Source organism: Strix aluco, chromosome 9, assembly GCF_031877795.1.
Source record: "Strix aluco isolate bStrAlu1 chromosome 9, bStrAlu1.hap1, whole genome shotgun sequence".
Taxonomy (NCBI): domain Eukaryota; kingdom Metazoa; phylum Chordata; class Aves; order Strigiformes; family Strigidae; genus Strix; species Strix aluco.
In genome coordinates this window covers 2,568,768-2,588,580 of record NC_133939.1, presented here as the reverse complement: position 1 = coordinate 2,588,580, position 19,813 = coordinate 2,568,768, and the positions used below count along the sequence as shown (strand labels likewise).

The following is a 19,813-nucleotide window of genomic DNA, read 5'->3' as shown; positions in this document are numbered from 1 at the left end:
TCTGTTACAGCTGTTTAACCAGGGGCCATTCCTGGAGGCCATGCTTGGAGAGAACGTCCAACATGAGCCCAGTTGGAGCGTTCCCACCCCCAGTCTTGTCGCACAAACTCACTTTGCTTGCAGACTGCCCCCCCCAGCGTGGCTGCAGAGATGACTTGACACGTTTGGAGTCAGCGTGAGGAGCTGCTGGAAGGCACGTTGCGTGCCAAGGCGGTGGCAACGGCACCTTCTCCCGTGGCTCCTGGCCTCCAGACACGTCTCCTCGTGGTCCCCCCCCCCCTCCCCCCCATGCTCCGCCGAGAGCCAGCGCAGGGGGGGCCAGGCCCGGGGCATGGCCGGGGAGGGAAGAGGCGATAAAGCGGCTGATAAAGCTTCGAGACCCGCAGCCCCCAACCGCAATTCAGGAGAATTGCTGAGACCTAATTAGCCGTCACTCAATTACAGCACTAAAGGGCTGTATTACAGCCCCGGGGCAGAGCTGTTGGATGTTCCCACCGCCCCGGGCCCGCGCTCTCCTTGCCCGCCCCCCCCGCGCTGCCACAGGGCACCCCCAATCCCCCCCTGCACCGCCCCCCGCCCTGCCCCGCCCCTGCAGCGCCCGGGGCCGCCGCGGCGGGGACCGCCCGTCCGGGGACCGCCCGTCCCGGGGACCGTCCGTCCCGGGGCCCCGGCCAGAGCAGCCGCAGCAACAGGTGGGGCCGGCGCTTCGTCCGCTGCCGCCGCCGGGGCCGCGCCGGAGCCCGATCGTGGCCGAGCCGCCGCGCACCGGAGCCGGAACCGAAGCGGAATCGGAGCGGAGCCGCCCCCGGGCGAGCCGGTAAGGGACCCCCCCCCCCGGCACCGGGGAGCGGCGGGGAGGGGTGGGGGGTGGTTCCACTGCGCGGAGCCCGGCGGGGCCCCGGTTCCCCAAGCCCCTGGGCCGGGAGGGTCCGGCTGCCCCGGCCCCCGGGGCATGAGCGCAGGTCGGGGCAGGGCATCACCCCCCCGCACACACGCCGGGGTCCGGCTGGGGAGGCGGGACGGGGGCGGCTGCGGCCCCTCGGAGCCCTCCCAGGGACGGGAGCAGGCTCGGGCAGGCGGTGGGAACCGGCATCGCAAAGTGCATCCTCGCTTCCCCCGGAGAGACTGGGCTGGCAGACCCCGGTGGTATTTGGAGGCCAGAGGGATTCCCGGGCAGTGGGACTTCACCTGCCCTGGAAGAACCCGCCGCGCAGTCCCACAGCCCTGGGCAGGGCCACGGGCAGGTCCGCTGGCAGCAGCCCTCAGGTATGAGCATCCCCCGGAGGGTGCCCTGTGGAGGCTCAGACCTGAGAGATGCTGGTACTTAAAGGATGCTGTTACCAGGGGGATTTCATTCTCAGAAGGATGCTGAGGGATAACAGCTCGGTGCCCAGCTGAGATCACCACGGATAATTTTATTCCCAGGTGAAAGGCTCCCTGGGTCTGCCAGGATCCCACCCCCCAACTTTCCCCTCCATGGGGATCTCTTCCCCCCAGCCTGACCAAGGCAGCAGGAGAGGTGTGAGTTGCACCAAAGGCCGGAGGAAAGAAGACCCACCCTGCTTCACCTCCTGCCTTATCCCCAGCAGGGCTGGGGTGGCCCTTGGGGTTCCCAGATCACCCCCTTCACTGTGACAGTCAGTGGCTCCAGCTCCCGGAGTCAGGCTGTGCAACCATACTCTTTGTTTACTTCAGAAAACGAAGTCACCTCCAAACGCCTGCTTTGGCAAAACCCTTGGAAACGTGACTTGTACCAGCTCATGGACCTGATGGGGAAAGCAAAAGAACTCCACATCTTGTTATTTAAAAACCTGGTGGTGATTAAGCCAGTCTGATGATCCAGGGAGTCTGACTCATCATTTTTTTTTAACACTCGGGGTTGGTGAGATAGGAATTTACTGCTGCTGCTCTCCGGCAGCAAATCACCGCATCCCACGTGGAAATTGGCAGCAGGCTGGGGCAGAGGCTCCCGGGCCGTGCCCGTCTCGACACCCCCATCTGACATCACCCTTTGTCTGCCTGGGTGGTCTGTGCCGAGATGGGGGCCGGGGGGGGGAGGTGAGTAGGGGTTTTAATCTCTGCAGCTTTATGTCCAGGTATGATTAATCTTAAACTAAATTAAGCTGCCCTGGAAAACATGGTAGCCAGTATCATTCTGCCCTTGTTTTCCGGGCTCCTGAGCCCAGTCTCTCACCGCTTTGCCAGGGCACATTACATGAGGTGTAAGCAGCGTTCCAGGAAATAACGTTGTGTCCTATGCCCCCCCCCTCCCCACCGCTTTCCTCCAGCCATGGGAGAGCCTTTGCAGGAGCGCAGAGGAGCCGCCCTGCTGCCTGGGAGCTGCTGTGGCCTCCGGGGGATCACCAGCAGCCATGCCGAGCTGGCCGGGTGCAAGATGACCCTCACGACCACGCCAGCAGCCAGCATCGCCCAGGCTTTCTTTTGCCTCCTGCTGTGCGTCCCCTGGGGCAGCTCCTGCCCCCCGAGCTGCCAGTGCACGGAGCGGGCGGGGGCGAAGGCTGTCCTCTGCAGCTCCCGGCACTTGGAGGAGATCCCCAAGGACATCCCCAGAGACGCAGTGTTCCTCAAGCTGGACGCTAACAGCATCACCAGGATCCCCAGCAATGCCTTCAGGCACCTCTCCCACCTGGAGGAACTTGATCTCTCCAGGAACGCCATCGAGAAGATCGACAGGGCGGCTTTCAAGGGGGTGGCTGCCGGGCTGCGTACCCTTGACCTCTCCAGCAACCGCATCCGCAGCATCCCCAAGGAGGCCTTGCTGGCGCTCAACGCCAAGCTCCGGCTGGCCAACAACCCCTGGCACTGCGAGTGTGCCTTGCAGGAGGTGCTGTGGGAGGCGCGGCTGGACCCCGACTCCGTCCAGGACATCACCTGCCACACGGCCCCGCGCCAGGAGTATGTGGGCAAGCCGCTGCTCCAGGTCCTGGATGCCGGCGTCAACTTCTGCAGCGTGCGTCAGAGGACCACGGACGTGGCCATGTTCATCACCATGTTCGGCTGGTTTGCCATGGTCATCGTCTACGTGATCTGCTATGTCCGGCACAATCGAGAGGACACCTGCAAGCACGTGGATTACCTGAAGTCACTGCCGAGCACCCAGGGCCATGCAGAAACCACCAGCACTGCCCTGTAGCCCAGGATTGGGGAGCCCTGTTCCCAGCTTCTTTGCAGCCTGGTGGGCTTCAAAGCTTCTCTGTGGTATTTTCCAGTGTTTGCTACAGTCCTGCAAAGAAGTGCCAGTGATTTTGCCCCTCCCCAGAGATGCTGGACCGAGCGTGAGCAAATGACATGGGGGAGGGATGCCGGGGACACCCCACGCAGATTTGTCGATGGATCCCAGGTTCCCAGGGAGGAGCCCCTGCCACGCAGACCCCTTTTCCCCTGCCAGAGCTGGGCTCGCAGGGACAGCAGCCCCAGCCACGTGCTCAGGGTCCATAGAGTTTGGAGAGAACAAGCCCCTGGGGGGATACAGATGAGGGTGGGGGCTTTTGTAGGGCCAAGAGGTCCCCAGAGCCTGAGGATGGGTCACTCTGTGCAGTGGGGTCACCCCATCCTGGCTCCAGTGAGGGACCGGCCTTGCAGAGAGCAGAACATCTGCCCCAGCCCGCGCACAGCGTCCCGGCAGCCTCTGCCTGCTGCCAGCAACCCGGGGGTGATCTCCCAAACCCTTGATTTCTCAATAAAGCCCCACACATAGGAAAAGCCCTCAGGGTTTGTGCTGCACCGGGAGCTGGGCATCGGGGGAGGGCAGTGGTGCTCGAGGGGGTTGCGCTTGTCCTAATTCAATCTCTCCTAAAGCAGACAAGCCTAAATTCAATGTACCAGCTTGATTCCCATTAGATTACGTCCCCTCTACCCTCACCCCAGCCTGCCTTGAGCAGGGGCCAGCTGGCCGAATGGTGCCTCTGCATCTTGTCTGGTACATCTCGCCTTATCTCACCCTTCCTTGGGGCCGAATTAGAGACGCTTCTCGTGGCTCAGCACGATGGAAACAAATCAAGTTCTGCCTTGTTTCACAAGCAAGAAATGGTGCTTCCTGGCAGAGCCAGCTGCAGCCACGGCTGGGCTGGGGGAGGAAGGGTCTGCGGGGGCTGCCTGTAGCAGCTCTCCTGGGCCTGGACCCTGGGGTGGCTGAGGCTGTGACCCCTCCAGCCCCTTCTTGGGGGGGCTGGCACCTCCTGCGAGGTCCACAGCACAAGGGTGGGTGGCTCAGCCCCACAGGAACCCCAGGGCCAGGGAAGGCTGAGCAATGCTCTGGGCCAGTCAGGAGAGGCAGAGGGTCCCAGGTGGGGGGGGAGGCAGAGGGGCACCCTCACCCCAGCATGCTGCTGTGCTCAGGGCCACCTCATCCTTGTGGGCCACCTATGGCCATGGACATGGCTCTGTCTCGGTCAAGGGTGGCTTGTTGAGTGGAGGGAAGCCTTTGCCAAAGGCAGAGCTGCCCGGATACCCACAGCTTGCACGTGGGATGAAGGCTGGGTGCACACTTTATTAGAGCTCTGGTTAAGCAAAAGAGTCCCCCAGACAAAGGCGAGGAAAAGAAGAGGCCACAGTTTCACCTGGAGCAGTTTGGAGTCTTTCCCGTGCCCACGGTAGCTGGATTGGTCCCAGTGCACAGCAGGTTTGCTCGGGAGTCGCTAACCTCATGCGAAGGGGTGCAAGGACCAGCGGCGGTCCTTGTACACATCTAGGGATTTGTTCAATATACACAGGTCACTCGGCGAGGACGATCAAAGCCGGCCATGGCAGAGCAGGAGGGTGGGCAGGCACCCGCAGCAGTGGGATGGGGTGGTGAGGCCACCAAAGATGGACACGAAACATGGTGTGCAATGTTGGACCAGATGGGTCCTCAGCAGCATCGCAGCCCCAGGCACTGGGCAGCCAGGGCCAAGCCCCAAGCCACCTTTTTCCCCAATGTCTCACATGCCATTTCCTCCCTCTGCCTCTTCCTCGGTCTCTTTCTTCCCTGGCTTTGCACAAGCTCTGGCCACAACCAATGGGTCCGTCCTGGCTGGGGGCTGCCAAGCGCCAGGGTCCTGGCGAGCCCAGGGAAGTGCCTGGGCACCAGGCACCTTGGGTAGGACGTGGTGCTGGAACACGGCAGGAGACCTTTCCCAGGAGAAACAGCACCAAAGCAGGGTTGCAGCCCCTTTGCCAGCCCCTGGACAAGGCTGCAGAGAGCCCTGAAGCTCCCTTCCTCCTCCTCCCGCTCCTGCGGAGCACGCAGCCAGCCAGCTGCAGGGCTGATGCTGTGGCCATCCCTGGGCGCTGTGATCCATCTTCACCTCGATGCCCAGCTTGCCCTGATCCTGGCGATGAGCTGAGCGTGTCTCAGCCACTTCAGGTGGTTTTCAGCTTGAGCACCTTGGAAAGTGGCTCTTTGGCACTGGAGTAGAGGAGGTAGGAGCCCTCAGCGGTGTGAAATGCCTCCCAGTCTCTACAGCCGACAGTGGGGAGGTGGTGAGCCGCTACGAAGCCTTCATAGCCTTGCCACCTGCACAGGGAGGGCAGTTAGCTCTTGGGGCACAAGCTGGGCACCTGAAAGGAGGCAGGAAAGCCAAGCCGTAGGGCTGGCATCTCCCAGCTCCCCGCTGTGGTTCAGGGTGGGATGTCCCTCACTGGGGCTTCTCATTCCTGCCCGGAAACCTCTCCAGAAACAAGGAGTAGTCCTGTCTGTCTTCCCTGGGCAGATGTACCCACGCTGGGCTCCCGGCAGGGTCGTTCCTGCTGGGAAGAACCCTCCAACCCCCCCCCAGCCCTGATGTCATCCCACAGCAGTACCTGTAGATAATACTGTTAACGGAGAAGGTGAAGCCATCAAAGGAGTTTGCTACCACCAGAAAAGAGTCATCTCCCACCGAGAAGAACTCCCAGTCCAGGGCACTGGGGATGAAGAAGCAGAGGGGCACGTGAGGTAGCCTCTCCATGGCCAGCTGAGGAAGGCGCTGTGCATCCACAGGGCTGAGGCCACCCCACCCCAATCTCTGCCACCCTCATGATGCACAGAGAACCCTGCTCTTCCCAGACTGTTCCTGAAAGGAAATCCACCCTTGTTCCTGAATTCAGGGTCTTCTCCTAGCTCCCACTGGGATTTAGTGCCAAGGACCTGTCACCCATTGCCCACCCTGCCAGTCTCGGTCCCTGGCAGCATTCAAGCCTGCATGAGCCCTATGGGAGACCTCTGGGTTGCGCAGGGGAAGGATGTGGACTGAGGGGAGCACCCTGACTCTTTGCACAGGTACCTGTAGGTGAGGACATCCTGGAATTTGACAAACATCTGAGCAGTGATGTTGAGCTCATAGATGGAGGAGTTGATGGCGTAGAAGTTAGAAGGTGCTGGCATCCCACTGTCATAGCTGTGGCTGTTTGCAACAGCCAGGAAGACTCTGTCCCCGATACGAAAGACCTCCCAGTCAGCAGCACCGAATGTCTGTGAGGAAGGAAGCCACATGAGAAGCTGGATGTGGATAAGCCTTTGCAAGCCATGGATACTGCGAGGTGTGGGGGGACCTGCTGGAGGTGCAGCGGGGAAGTTACCCACTCCTAAAACCCTCCAAGGGATAAATAATTTTTGCTGCATCAATCCCTGTGGGAGAATCAGGGGGAAACTATCGCTACCTTTACAGAGGACTGAAGAGCATCTGTCTCTGTAATTATTCTCTGGCTTGTCTAAACCCAGAGGGGGGACTGAGGACTAGAGTTTAATCAGTGGCCAAGCCTTACCAGGATAGACTGGAAGAGCTGGAAAGAGCCACTGAGCCAGATATAGATGTGCGAGTAGATCTTAGTGGATGTGCCATTGAACGTGTTAGCCACAGCCAGGAAGGAATACGGCCCGATGGTGAAAAACTCCCAGTCATAGGCTCCAGAGGTAGGGATGGTCTGGTTGGTTTCAAACAACCCTGTCCTGGGGTTCCACCTGTATATGACGCTGTCTATGTTGTGGTTATTCCCTGGGGGAGACAGACAGACAGACAGATGTGCTCCGTGAGGAAAAGGAATACCTGGCAAAACCCAGAAACAGGTTTGGCTACACAAATATTTGCCAGCAGGTTGCAAGGCTGTTTGCTAGTGACTGGTTGCTCCTCAAGAAGTAGCCAGAGAGACTTTAGAGCCTCCACCCCCATCAAACACGCTGTCAGCTTGTTCCCAAGCGCTGTGGCAGCTCCATGGCAGCCCCTGGCAGAGAAGGGACAGGAGGGTGCTGTGCCCCCACACAAGCAGCACACCAGAGGCACCATGCCAGCGTCCCAGGGTGGCCAAGCCCTGCTGGCTGTCCCACAGGGAAGCTATGCATAGTGGGGCCAGTCCCAGCTGTGTCCCCGAGCTACTGACATCAGGGGCTGCCATCACCCTTTGCACAAAAGCTTGCAGAGCTGGGAGGGGGCCACAGCTGGACCGGCACCGCACTGATGTTTTCTAGCACTCCTTTGCTACGTCCCCGTGCTCGGCTCCTGAGCGCTGGAGCTGGCCAGGAATTTCCATGTGCCGACGATCCCCAATGATGGCATGAACTCCAGAAAGAGGAAGGGGATGCCACAGCCTGCAGCCTGCCCCGTGCACTCGGGCTCAGCCCACCAGCACCAAAGCACGTACCCCATCCAGCTCCTAGGCTCGGTTCAAGCATCTCGACCTCATGTCTGTGTGGGACCCAGCTGGGTTTAAAGCTAAAAACCTTCCTGCACCTTCAGCCTGGGATGACCCCTCCAGCCAGAGATGTTCTTCTAATAAGGAGGTAGCTTCATCTAGCAGGAGGGGAGCACCACCAGCCCCTTCCCACCCCACTCACTAAGTGCTGCTGTACTTGGCTTGGCCCCACTGGTGTTTCTGGTGGCTGAGCAGCAGCAGGACCATGTGTTAACGGGTGGAAGTGGAAGAGGCTTTGGCAAGAAGGGCTGCAGGGAGAACAGGGTGGCCAAGCAACTTGCCACCAGCTTTAAGCCTGGTGCCAGAGGAGCTGATGGCCCAGGAGCCAGCCCTGATGGCAGGGAAGAAGCCCACCAGCGCAGCATCTGAACCCAGGTGGGAGCATCCTGGAGAGCCAGGGCTGTGGTATCGACCTGTTCATCCCCCGTGCTGAGGGGTGCACGCCCCAGCCCAGAACAACTCATGGCCTGGGAGGGGGATGAGGCTGGATCATGTCTGCAGGGTGCCCAGGGAGGGAGAGAGGGACGTCAGCAGGCTCCTGCTCAGCTTCCCTCAGTCTCCTGTGTGCCCACAAGGCCAAAGCTTTGGCTTCTCAAAAGGCTCAGCCCCTGCAAACCCATGCAGCTGCTCTCACCACCCTGCCATGTTAGGTAGCATTGGGGAAACAAATTAAAAGAAGCAGAGATTCAGCAAAGACACCATCCCCACTCCTTGTCCCCCACAGGGGGGGACATGTCAGCCACTTCCCCGAGTGCTTTTCTCTCCTAAAATGAGAGGGCCTGCGAGGGTTCAGGCTTCCTGAGGGACACGGCACCCCAAGCTGTGTGCACTGACTCCCCGGCTTTGCCCTGCACTCCAGCAGAGGATGCGCAGGGAGCTGCAGTGTTTCCACGGCAACGGGAGGATGCTCTTGAGCAGGGTGCCTGCGGCAGGGCGCCGTGGTCCCCAGCATCACCGCAGGGCAGCCTGCCCCGTCTGAGCCGGGATGTAGGGAATATAAGGGCTGGGTACCTTCTCTGTGGTTGACCACTGCGAGGAAAGTCTCTCCCTCAATGACAAATGCCTCCCAGTCCCTAGCGCTGTGCGTGGTGATCCTCTGGTACGTGATGAATTTCTCTTTCCTGCGGCTCCACTTGTATATTACAGAGAACTCCTGACCCCTGTCATTCTGCTCAAAATTAGCCACTGCTAGGAAGATCTGAAAAATAACAAGCCAGGACATCTTGGTTTTCTCCTCTCAACATGGTGCAGACAAGCATGGGCAGGGTGAAGATGGGACAGGTGGGGGATGCGAGGCCAGGGACCGAGGTGGCTGGTGTGGGGCAAGACAGCCCTGGCAGGCAGTGGTCCCTGAGCAGCCTCCAAGCAGCACAGTACACCCCAAAGTGGGACATGGGGGTCTTTGTGCATGGCAGCAGCAGTGCCCACTGCCCACAGAGCCAGGGCAGGTGCTGCAGCCACCCGCGCCCCGCCAGCCTCAGGGATGAGAGCACGGCTGTGCTGCCAAACTGGCTGGGGAGGGAGCGGGGTCTCAGCTACCAAACCTTCCCCATGAGGAAAGGTTATTCAGAAAAAAAATCACAGATATCATAACGATGATAATGATTACCTGAGACAAAACATTTTCTAGACCAAGAAAAACCCGCTGTGAGCATCGAGGACAAGCGTGCAGCGGCAGGGATGGCCTTGCACAAGGCAGGGAGCACATCCGAGCTCGTGGAAGTGTGCGGTGTGGCGTGCTGGCTTCACTACTCTGTGCGTTTGCTATGGAGTGGCAGAGGTTATCCCCCCGTTTGGGCCACAAAGCAGCACAGAGACACGGCCCACAAGCAGAAAACAGTCAGTAGGGGCGGTCTCCCACCTCCTGCCCAGTGCAGGACCCTGCCAGCACCAGCCTGGGACTTTGTCCAGCCAAGGCTCAGCCACCCCCAAGGACAGAGACCCTCCATCCTCAGTGGAGGCCTGTGTTGGGCCCACACGTTGCTCCTGGGAAGGTGCACCCTCAGTGCTGGGCAGCTCTTCCTGCGAGCCCCAGCCCAGGGAGTCCTTTCAGGGCATCTTCAGTAACAGCTTCAGAGGGATGAGAAAGGCCTGGAGCCAACCCCACGACTCAGGAGCCTGCGGTCCCTTGTTCTCCATGGCCAGAGGCCACCAGGAGACCCCGACACTGCCCACTGGGGCTCTTCACCCCATCCTGGCAGAGCAGTCCTGGTGCGGTAACGAGGTGTGGACACCTACAGAGGTGTATCCCACCTGCAACGTGTGCGAGGAATCTGGGCTAACTGGAGAGATCCATACCGCTGCTGGTGCAACACCTATCTGGTCATCATCTCCATGCAGAAACATGAGCAGCTGCACACAGGGCCTCTGTCCCCAGCTGTTCTGAAGCACGAAGGCTAGCCCCAACTAGAAAACCTGCCCCAAGCTGTGCAGGAGAGAGGTCATCCTGCCTAGTAAGTCTGAGGAAATTCTTCTCCGTGACAACCTGAGGGCAAACTCAGAGTGTGTGCACCTTGGTGAGCACCAACATGGGTGTTTCGCTGTGTAGGAACCACGGGGAGTCAGGACCCCCCAGCCTGGTGGTCTTCTCTGCCCACACAGATGTCACTGCAAGGGGGTGTCGTGGGTCCAGACTAACACTGGGGAGTCTCAAGGTGGTTCCCATCAGCAGATAAACCCAGCCGAGGATGTTCCTGTCTCCTGCCCGTGAGGGTGCAGCTGGGGCTTTGCAGGGCAAGTGCAGCACTGGGTCTGGCAGGCGTGTTCCCAGCCCAAAGCCAGCTTTGCAACACAGCTGCATTTTCAGGGCTTGACCAGGTTTTCTGCAGGACACCACCACCAGGCAGGCAACGGCGGACGTGGCCCATTTGTATCCAAACAGGAGGGCTCCTGTTTGTACCCTGGAGCACGTGGCTCGTGATGGGGGAGCCCTGCAGCCACCCTGCATGGGGTCTGGTGACAAAGCCAGAACAGGTCATGGCCAGGGGCAGGGGCATGATCCCAACTCTTCTGGGAGCTCTGCATAGAGCCGGCTCTCAGCAGATGTTTGTTCGGCTTGCCCGGGGCTCCTCACAAAGTTCTGAGTAGCTCCCCAGTGAGAGGAACCAGGCAGATACTCTGGTTCCAAAGTCCTGGAATGATTTAAAAGCAATAAGGCTTAAAAATGCACAAGGCTGGACTTGGTGCATCTCAGGAGGGAGCTACAGGCTCCGATGGCTCTCCAAGACCACAGGTATATCTCTGAGACCAGAGTGGACCTTATGCATGGCAGGACACCTGCCACAGTCAGAGCTCAGGGAGGGCTTTGCTCTCTGTGCTCCCACGTTAGGAGCTGTGTATCTCCAAGACAAATGCCACAGCCACTGCCTGGGGTGACAGCTGCCTTGCTTCACGGTGCCAGATGGGAACTGCAGCAAACCCTGCTTCCCAGGGGGGTCAGCCTTTTCATCAGGGTAAGCACACCCAGACTAGGCTTCACTGCAGCTCTGCACAATGCACGAAGGTCATTTTGACCGTGGCACTCACTACATCTGAGGCAGGAACAGGCAGAGCCTGCTAGAAAAGAACCCCAGCGCATGGGGGTGGATTCAGCTCCAACAGCTGGCTTTGGAGAATGACCTCGCAGACAGCCTGGAGGTCGCCAGGGAAGAGATCTGAGACTCTGGACATGCAATTACCTATGCTGCTAACATCAGTTGCTGAAAATGGCCTGGGTTGATGTAGTTGTGTCTCGGCAAAAATAGTAAAACTCAGAGGGCAGCCCACAGATCAGCTGGCAGTCCCTAGGACAGACCCTTACCAGCTGGATATATGTACCAGTGTGACCCCATCAAAGACAGGAGAGAGAAAGATTCACCTCCTAAACCATGGCTGAGACTCAGGGCTTCAGAGGTGAAGCCAGTGTTGGGCAATTGCAGTTCAATACACTGAAATATGAAGGCACAGAAATAGCCTTCCAGGCAGACTTACCTTCTTTCCTATGGTGAAATACTTCCAGGACTGAGCTTGGTAGGTGGGGATGTTCTGGTAGGGCACAAACTTCCCATCAGTCCACTTGTAGATGGCTGATCCTGGCGGGGTGTACCGGTTGGCAGTGGCTGCAAACAGTCCCACCTTTGGGATGGTGAAGACCTCAACACCCATTGTCTCCGAGTTGGTCGCCAGGTTCTGGTACTCCTCCACGTAGTCCAGCCTCTGTTTGACTAGGAGACCACAAAAAAAAGAGGGGTGAGGTTAAAACCAGATGACCTTGCCTGGAGAGGTGCCCCATGTTGCACAGCAGAGCTGGCTCGGTGGCGCTTGCTGCTGTATGGAGCTTTACGGGGGGAAAATGAAGGTCCTGGTGTTGCTGGTGGTGAAGGACCAAAACCTGAGAGGGTGGTAAAAGGCCTGACTCCATCACGTCCAGCCCCATCCAGCCCTGCCTGTTCTCTGGTGGAGCGCAGGGCTGCAAAACGCTCTGCCAGGCAGTCTCCTCTGGGAGGGGGGAAGAACGACATGCCAATGGATTTTGATTGCTTCTTACAAAGTGATGTAAGTATCCTGAAGCGCATGAGGAGGAGAGGAACAGACCTACAGCGAAAGGGTCTGGGCTGCTGAGACCAGCCGGGTTAACCCACACCCACCTGCAGCAGCCCCGCACCAGATGTTTTCTCTGGCTGGAGTCAGCATGAGCTCTGGAAGAAGTTAGAGAAGACTTAGACAGAGTTAATGCCAGAAATTAGAACAGAAACGCTAAGAGCAGTCCCAACAGCAAACAGGTGGGCACTGGAAGGGACAAACGGCAGGGGAAGGGCTACTAGAAGGGCCAGTGTTGGTGGCACCAAGGGGCGCAGGTCAGCAAGGTCCCAGCATGATGTTTCCTTGGCAAAACAAGGACACTGTGCCAATCCTGATGACTTCCACACGTAGGGAAGGATGGGGAGTCCAGCCACTGCCAGCTTCTGTGGGGAGCAAACGGCTCATCCAAACCCACCACATGAGCACCAGCATAAGAAAAACCCCAGGAGAGGGGGGAAGGATGGCTTGGTTGCAGGCATGCCCCATACTCCACGTCCTCACCAGGGATCCTGGGCAGACTGCCTGGAGCGAGTGGGAGACTGTCAGTGGGCGAAATCCATTTCATTATCGAATAATGTCCATCCCTCCAGGCTCTCCTTGCTTTGCCACCTTGTTGCTCCAATGTTGCCCTGCTATTTTCTGTGTGAAGGCCACCAGAGTTGGGACAACACAGGGTTCTGCCTCCGTCACCCTCCCATTGCTCCCTCTGGTATCTCTGGCAGCTGATGAGTCTTTCTGCTCCTTCTCATCCGCCCCACAAGCGCTTTGGCATCAGGAGCACCTGCACCTTTGGGACTCCACAGCAGAGAGCACCCCAGCACCCAAGGCACAGCTCTCCGTGGGGTGAGCTGTCCCACTCAGACAGACCGGGAACTTGTTCCTGACCAGAGAAGCCCCAGGAGGGATGGGCAACATGGATAAGGTGGGCAACAGGGGCACTGTGTGAGCGAGCAGGGAGCTGGCACAGAGGCCACCTGAACCCAGAGCTGCACTGGCAGTGTCGATGTGGGCACCGAGAGCAAAGCAAAGCCTGGCCAAGCAGTGGAGAGGCAGGGGAACACCCCAGCCCCCTCATTCCACTGTTCCCACCCCAAAGTGCTGTCAAGGGCAAATCCCTGCTCCTCCTCTGCTGCAAGAGCCTCCCTCCGTCCCTGAGAGCACATTGCACACCAGTACCTTCCAGCATGGAAATCCAGGTGCTGCCGTTGCAGAGGTACAGCCCTCGCCGGGAGGCATTGAACCAGAACTGCGCCTTCTCCTGCCTGGTGCAGGGTGGACGGGACCCCAGGGTCACCTTTGTGTCAGTCTCTGGGCACAGAGAGGAGCAAGGCAGGTGCCTCAGCGCACACGATGGAGGAGCAGTGAGGCTCATCCCCGTGCCCATGGACAGTTGGACGTCCCGGTCCCATCCTGATGATGGGTACGAGGGAACAGAGGAAACGGCATCCCAGCCCTGAGCTGGGAAGTCACCCCAGGGGTTGGCCACCCGTGGGGCTACTGGCATGAGCCCAGCGCTGCCAAGGGACCCGGGCAGAGGCACCCCGGCTCTCCAAGGGGGTTTCAGACAGGGATCCCACCCCACACACATGTTGAGAAACAGAGGGTGCTGGGGACACCCTCTTCCCCTCACTTCTGCTCTGTGCCCACCCCATGCAAAGAACCTTCCTCAACAAACGCAGAAGGTGGCCAAGCAAGCCCCCGGCGCAGGGAGTTACTGACCGTAGGGGTATTTTAGCACTTCGTTGCTTGCTGGCTTCATGGGGAGATCCTGGAGGACAGTGGGGACAGAGAGCGTTGCTACTTTAAAGTTCATGGCGGTGCATATCCGAGGGGTGGCATCGGCTCCTGGCAGCAGGACGAGCTGTCTCAGCAAGCCCTGGGAAATCGGGAGCAGCAGGATGGAGAGCAAGTCCAGCAAGACCAAGAAATGGAAACCGCAGGTGATTCATGCCCTGGATTTCCCTCCTGACTCCTGCGCATTGCCCTCCCTCCTGGGCCGTGGAAGCCTCCACAGGATTCACGCACATTTACCAGATCCTCGTTACGTGCCCAGCCTGCCAAAATCTCTATCCCAGGCAATTTAACAGCTGGTACAAAGGGAGCATTGGCAAGGGGCTCGTTAGCTGCAGGCAGCTTTCACCACCTCTGCTTTTCACTACCGGTCAGGATTAGGCACTGCCCTAATTTTTTTATCAATGAGGCTGTCCCACCAACTGTCTTTCTGTCACTGCGCCTCTGGCAACATCCTCTTAAAACCACATTTGCCCCACAAAGTGCCAGTGGCCAGCACTGCCCCTTGCATGCCCACAGCCAGACAGGGACCAAGCCCGGCAGCGGGAGCCCCGGCCACCTCCACTGCCCGCACCATGGCCCAAGCCCTGACAGCGTCGGGGGCTGAGAGGGGGCTGCAGCTCACCCCAGGGCCAGACACAAGCACCCCAAGGCAGCCCCACACCGGTGTTCACCTACCGTGAACACGCCTTTCCTTCTCCTCCTGTTGCCTAGGTAGAAGCTGGCTCTCTTCACCGACAGAGAGGCTGGAAACGGCGTCTCCACCACCCTGCAGACAGGCAGAGAAGAGGCAGGGGACAATTTCATGGCACCTGCTGCTGGCTGGAGGAGATGCTGGTGGAGCAGCAGTGCCCTGCCAGGGAACTGGCACCCCGACGCAGCCCTCCTGAGCCCCCCACCACCGTCCCCAACCTACACGTCCTTGGGGATGCTGCAGTCCACCGTCAGGGAGAAGGATTGGCCAGAGACAGCCAGGATGAGCGTGTGCCACTGGTTGTCAGAGAGGGAGACGTTGGGGAAGGTGACGCGGGTCTGCCAGCCGCCGGCACGCTCCTGGCTCCAGAAGAGGAAGTGGAGCTTGTCAGGGGCGTAGCGCAGCCCCACCAGCACACTGGGACTCTCCTCCGCCATCAGCGTGAAGACATACTCGTTTCTCTGCGGGAGGGCATGGACTCAAATCTGCACGCTGCAAGCCGCAGGGCTGGGCTGTGCTGGCTCCGTGCCCGGCCGGCAGCGCTTACCTTGGCGGGGACACTGAGGACCCTCAGGGTGACGATGATGGAGAACTCCTCGGGGAAGCGGTCGCAGTGGATGAAGAGCCGGGAGGCGGGGAAGCCCAGGGCGCGGGGCCGCGAGGCGGCGAGCTGGAAACCACGCACCCCCTCTACTTGAAACACCCTCATGCCACGGGCCAGCCCGCCGGTGGGGACCACCTCCGAGAGGATGTCCAGCGGGCGCAGGTCTGTGCCGAGAGACGGCGGAGCACGTCACGACGGCGGCAGCCATCCCACCCTGTCCCGCTGTGGGATGGGGTCCCCACCTTGCAGTGTGGTGCTCTGTCACCCGGATTGCTCAAGGCAGCCAGCGCTGCCAGAGTGCTCCAACGGCAGCGGCGGGGCCCACAGCCTGCTGTCCCCTTCCCGGGTCTGTGCCCAGCTTCGGGGACACAGGGAAGGTTTGTCCTGCAGGCATCAAGGCTGACACCTCCATCCCCACAGCGGGAACACCAAGCGCGCAGGCTCACCTGCACGAACCATCCCATGGATGCAGCTCCGAACGCTGACCCTGGCGCTGGGACCTGCTGGCTGGGCAGCCCCAGGCTGCCACCGGTTTCCTCAGGATCCACCAGCAGCAGCAACCAGAGCCAGGAGATCAAGCAGGGACCCGGCACCCACAGGCTTGCTCGTGGGGTGGCCGCCTGTCCCTGTCCCCAGGGTGGTGGGACACAGCACTCCCCCCTCTAGTCCTGGTCCCGGCTCTCCCAACCCAACCCTAATTGCACACACGCACGTACTCCCCTGGCAGGCACCAAAACTGCTCATTAAATAATTATCCTCTCCCCAGAGAAGAAAACAACGTGCCCAGCCCCAGGGCATCGCCCAGGTGAAGAACAGCACTGTGCACCCACACCGCAGTCGTCTCCACGTAACAGTGCCAGGGTCGCCGTCAGTCCAACGCCTCGCAAAGCCCCGTGCTGCAGCCACGGGAAGGGCTGTGCCCACGGTGGGTGCTTCCCCGACCTTCCCCGCCTCAGCACCCGCGCAGGTTTTATTTTTGAATGCTTCCCTGGCAGGATTGTGTCATCTGTAGCAAAGGGGCTCGATGATGATGCCCAGAGGGTGAAGCAGCACTTGGCTAGACTAAAATATCCCTGACTCTGTCCCATCCCCAGTGAGACCGGGCTTTTAGCTCCTATTTGTACTAATAAATCTCGGCTGCTGGGGCACAGCAGGAGAGCTAGGAGGGAGGGAGCTGTGAGCAAGGCTGGACGGGCATGTGTCTGAATCCAAACCAGCTGGAGAGGGGAAGCATTTCCCCCCGGGCCCCGCCTCGCCAGCCAGACGGGCAGAGCAAGGAGGAATCTGTTCGTGTGGCTCCATCCAGCCCGGAGCAGGGAGACTGGCGAGGTCCTTCCCACCCTGCCACCTCTGCATCCCCCCTGCCTGCCCCTCTGCTGGTTTAAGCTGCTCCTAAAGCAAAGCCCTGGTGGGGGAGGTTTAACTGCAGTGACTTATTTCAGAAATGCATGACTGGGGGAATGATCAGTTCCTATTTTTCTCAGCAAAAAGCACAAGATGAATTCAGGCTTGGATATGCAGAGGGGTTTAGGAGCCCCCAACTTCCCTGGGGGAGGCTGGGATGAGCCAGGGGACAGCTTAGCCAGGTCCGCAGGCTGTGCCCGAGGCTGTGGGCTGGGAAGGGATCAAGTCCTAAAACCAAAACCAAATCCCTAAACCCGAAGATGTGCATCCCAGTCTGCCTCCCGCATCACTGGCTGCTAACGATGAGAGCGGAGCCGGCAGTTAACGGCTGGGAGAGCGGCCGGGGTGTTCCAGCCCAGGTCGGACAGTGCCAGGAGCTGCACCAGGAGCTGGGACCAGGCGCTGGCAGGAGGAACGTGGGGGGCGGTTAAATGTGCTGATGCTGGGGCCTCGGCACCCCAGGGACCCCTCAGGCTGAGGCTGCTTAGGGACAGCGGGGACAACCCTGGAGAGACCGGAGCACCTGGGGGAGGAGGTGGCGGGCAGAAACTCTCCAATCTCTCCCAGCTTTCCTTCTCACTGCCAGCCGGACTGGAATAAAATGTAAATACAGTTGCCATCAATCCAAGACAAGACCCAAACACACAGAGCCTGGGCCCAAGTGGCCCCAAAACTTGGGCTGAAGCTTCACTGTTCACGCAGGAGCCACACGGCACAGAGACAGTGACGGGAAGGCAGAGCCAGGGGATGGGGACCCTCTTTGGCTCAGGCTGCTCTCAGCGCTTCCCTGCAGGAAAAGCCATCGGAGCTGCCAGCTCCTCGGCTGGGGGTGGCGGGACGGAAACTTTCCCGGAGGTTTTGCTGCCAGGAGGGCGTAGGTTGTGTCTGGCAGAGCGCGGGGAGCCCCAGAAAGTCCAGGGTGGGAGGGACTTTCCAGAGGGACTTCATGGCTCTCCTCTACTTCTCCTCCAGCCCTTCCTCTCCCCACATGTTGGTCCCCAGGGCCGGCAGACCTTGGGACGATGCTTGTGCTGCAGGGACAGGCACACAGCTCTCCCCACGGCACTGAGAAGGGCTGGCTGCTCCCTGGTCCTGTGCCACACCGGGGGGCTGCGGGCGCTGGGCTGACCCCACCAAGCTCTGCCCACGGGCGCAGGCAGGGTGCTGGCAGTTCCAGCACCCGAGGCATCGCGCCACGCTCCCACCCTGAGGCCTGGTCCGCTGGCACCTGGGCACCGCAACCCCGGGGCTGGGTTGACCCACGTGGGGCACTCCGCGGCGGCCACATGCCCCCCAAAACAGAGCATGTTTTCTGGGGTCTGCCCCGGCAGCGCGGGGAACATCCCATCTGTGGGAGCACCCGGGTCCCAGCGTGGTTCCTGGCACGGCCAACGCCTGCTTTGATGCCTCCCTCCCGGCGCAGCCCACCCACCAGCCTTTGCTCCTACCTGTGCAGTGCTGCCACGTCCTGCCCCCCCGGATGAAGCCCCCGCTGGTGGCCCAGTGGAAGAGGATGACCCAGAGCAGCAGCGGAGCCGACATCGGGGGGCTGGCCTCGGGGGGTCCATCCACTGGGACCCCCCTGCCGTCCACTCCTCGGTGCCCAGGCAGGTGCTGCTCGGCTCAGCCCCCCCCGGGGGCTCTCGCATAGTCTGCCGGTGGGACCAACTCCTCAGGGACGTGCCACACCAGGCTGCTGCTTCCTTGCTTCTGGGGTGCTAAGCCCTGGCTCTGCCGTCCCCTTGCATGGGCATCGACGCCGGGGGCACGGCAGGGATGGCAGGCGGGGGGTCGGTGGGGGCTCCCCTGGGGCAGCCGTAGAGGCAGTGCCGGCTGCAGCCTGCACGCAGACATTTAAATGAGAAGTCGGTGGTGGGAGAGGAGGAGTCCCAGATCCTTGGAGAGCTTTTATCTTTTGCCCAACCCTCTGGAAGGCGGCTTTGGGGAGGGATTTTTTAATAATTCTTTAAAATTTTTTTTCTTTGCTTCCTTTCATTTTTGGTGATTCATTTTTCCAGGGTCACGTGGGAGTAGGTGGGAGATTCATCCCTGCCTAGAGAGACCAAGTTGGGAACCTTCCTGCCCCTAAAAGCCTTGGGCTTTCGGCAGCACAGTCCCAGCCTGTACTGGAGAGAGATCCTCTGCCCCCTCCAGTCCATTCCACCCTGCCCAAAAAAAAGCCAGAGCCCACAAGGAGCATATTTCTCTCCGAAAACAGCCTTGGGCAGGTGATGCACAGTCAGTGCCTTGGGCAAGGCTCCAGTCCAAAGGCCAGCCACCAGACCCGGCCCTGTTGTGAGGACGTGCCCAGCATCGGTTCGGAAACCCTCGAGGTTACGTTGTTCAAACGGGAGAGACAGCAGTGGAAAAACTCCCTGCACGCAGCAAGCTCCGCTGGGTTTCTCCAGCCACAAAACGAGTTACTTCCATTCCCCAAACAATTGAAACGGGCTCCCACCCCCCCCGTCCCCAAAGCCTTCCCCACAAGGCGAGCGCTAGAATAGAAAGCGGATGGCCAGGACGAAACGCCAAAAAATTGTGTCGCAAACTGGGGGTTTTGTCAGCAAGGAACAGACAGAGCCGGACCCACGGATGTGCCTCACTGCCAGCCTGTCCACATCCCTTGCCAGCCCAAAACCCACCGCACCGGGACTGGGAGGGTGCAGCCCATGGGGTGCAGCCCTGTGGTGGAGCAGAGCACCCTGCACCTTAGTCCCAAATCCTGAGAGGAGCTGCTACCGGAGCCTGGAGACACCCAAACGCCATCGGTGACTCTGCCTCAAACAGCCCCTGAAGCTTGGAGGGTGGCTGCGTGCGTCTGGGGATGCTCTGTGCTAAGTAGGGCTGTGCAGAGCTCCCCCTCCCCGCAAAGCCTCTCGCTGGGCATCCCCCGAATTAGGGCTCTACCGGGATCACACTGAAGCAGAGCTTAAGCGGAGCTTAATCTCTCTCCGGAGAGAGGCGTGGAGGTGAGGCACTGCTGGCTCCCCATCCTTCATTCCCGCACTGGGGATGGTGCCCACCAGCACGGCCACTGCCCAAACCCGGGGGTCCCAACCAGCAGCCACCAGCAGCGGCCGCAACGGATGCAG

General features: G+C 60.1%; 2 protein-coding genes across 2 annotated transcripts; one reads left to right on the top strand and one right to left on the bottom strand.

Annotated features, from left to right (window-relative positions):
- Nucleotides 1–635: 635 nt before the first annotated feature.
- Nucleotides 636–3,711, top strand: LRRC3 (leucine rich repeat containing 3). Its single transcript, XM_074834510.1, has 2 exons — nucleotides 636–817; nucleotides 2,289–3,711. The coding sequence occupies exon 2, from the start codon at nucleotides 2,291–2,293 to the stop codon at nucleotides 3,152–3,154; it is 864 nt and encodes a 287-aa protein (XP_074690611.1). The 5' UTR covers nucleotides 636–817; nucleotides 2,289–2,290; the 3' UTR covers nucleotides 3,155–3,711.
- Nucleotides 3,712–4,491: 780 nt separating this feature from the next.
- On the bottom strand, nucleotides 4,492–18,521 carry TSPEAR (thrombospondin type laminin G domain and EAR repeats). The gene is made up of 12 exons (XM_074833355.1): nucleotides 18,170–18,521; nucleotides 15,261–15,481; nucleotides 14,936–15,174; nucleotides 14,698–14,788; nucleotides 13,948–14,104; nucleotides 13,405–13,536; nucleotides 11,638–11,870; nucleotides 8,680–8,866; nucleotides 6,745–6,974; nucleotides 6,264–6,451; nucleotides 5,803–5,904; nucleotides 4,492–5,515 (listed from the first exon to the last, which is right to left on the bottom strand). Exons 1-12 carry the CDS (start codon nucleotides 18,261–18,263, stop codon nucleotides 5,362–5,364), a joined length of 2,028 nt encoding a protein of 675 aa, XP_074689456.1. The 5' UTR covers nucleotides 18,264–18,521; the 3' UTR covers nucleotides 4,492–5,361.
- Nucleotides 18,522–19,813: the final 1,292 nt, after the last annotated feature.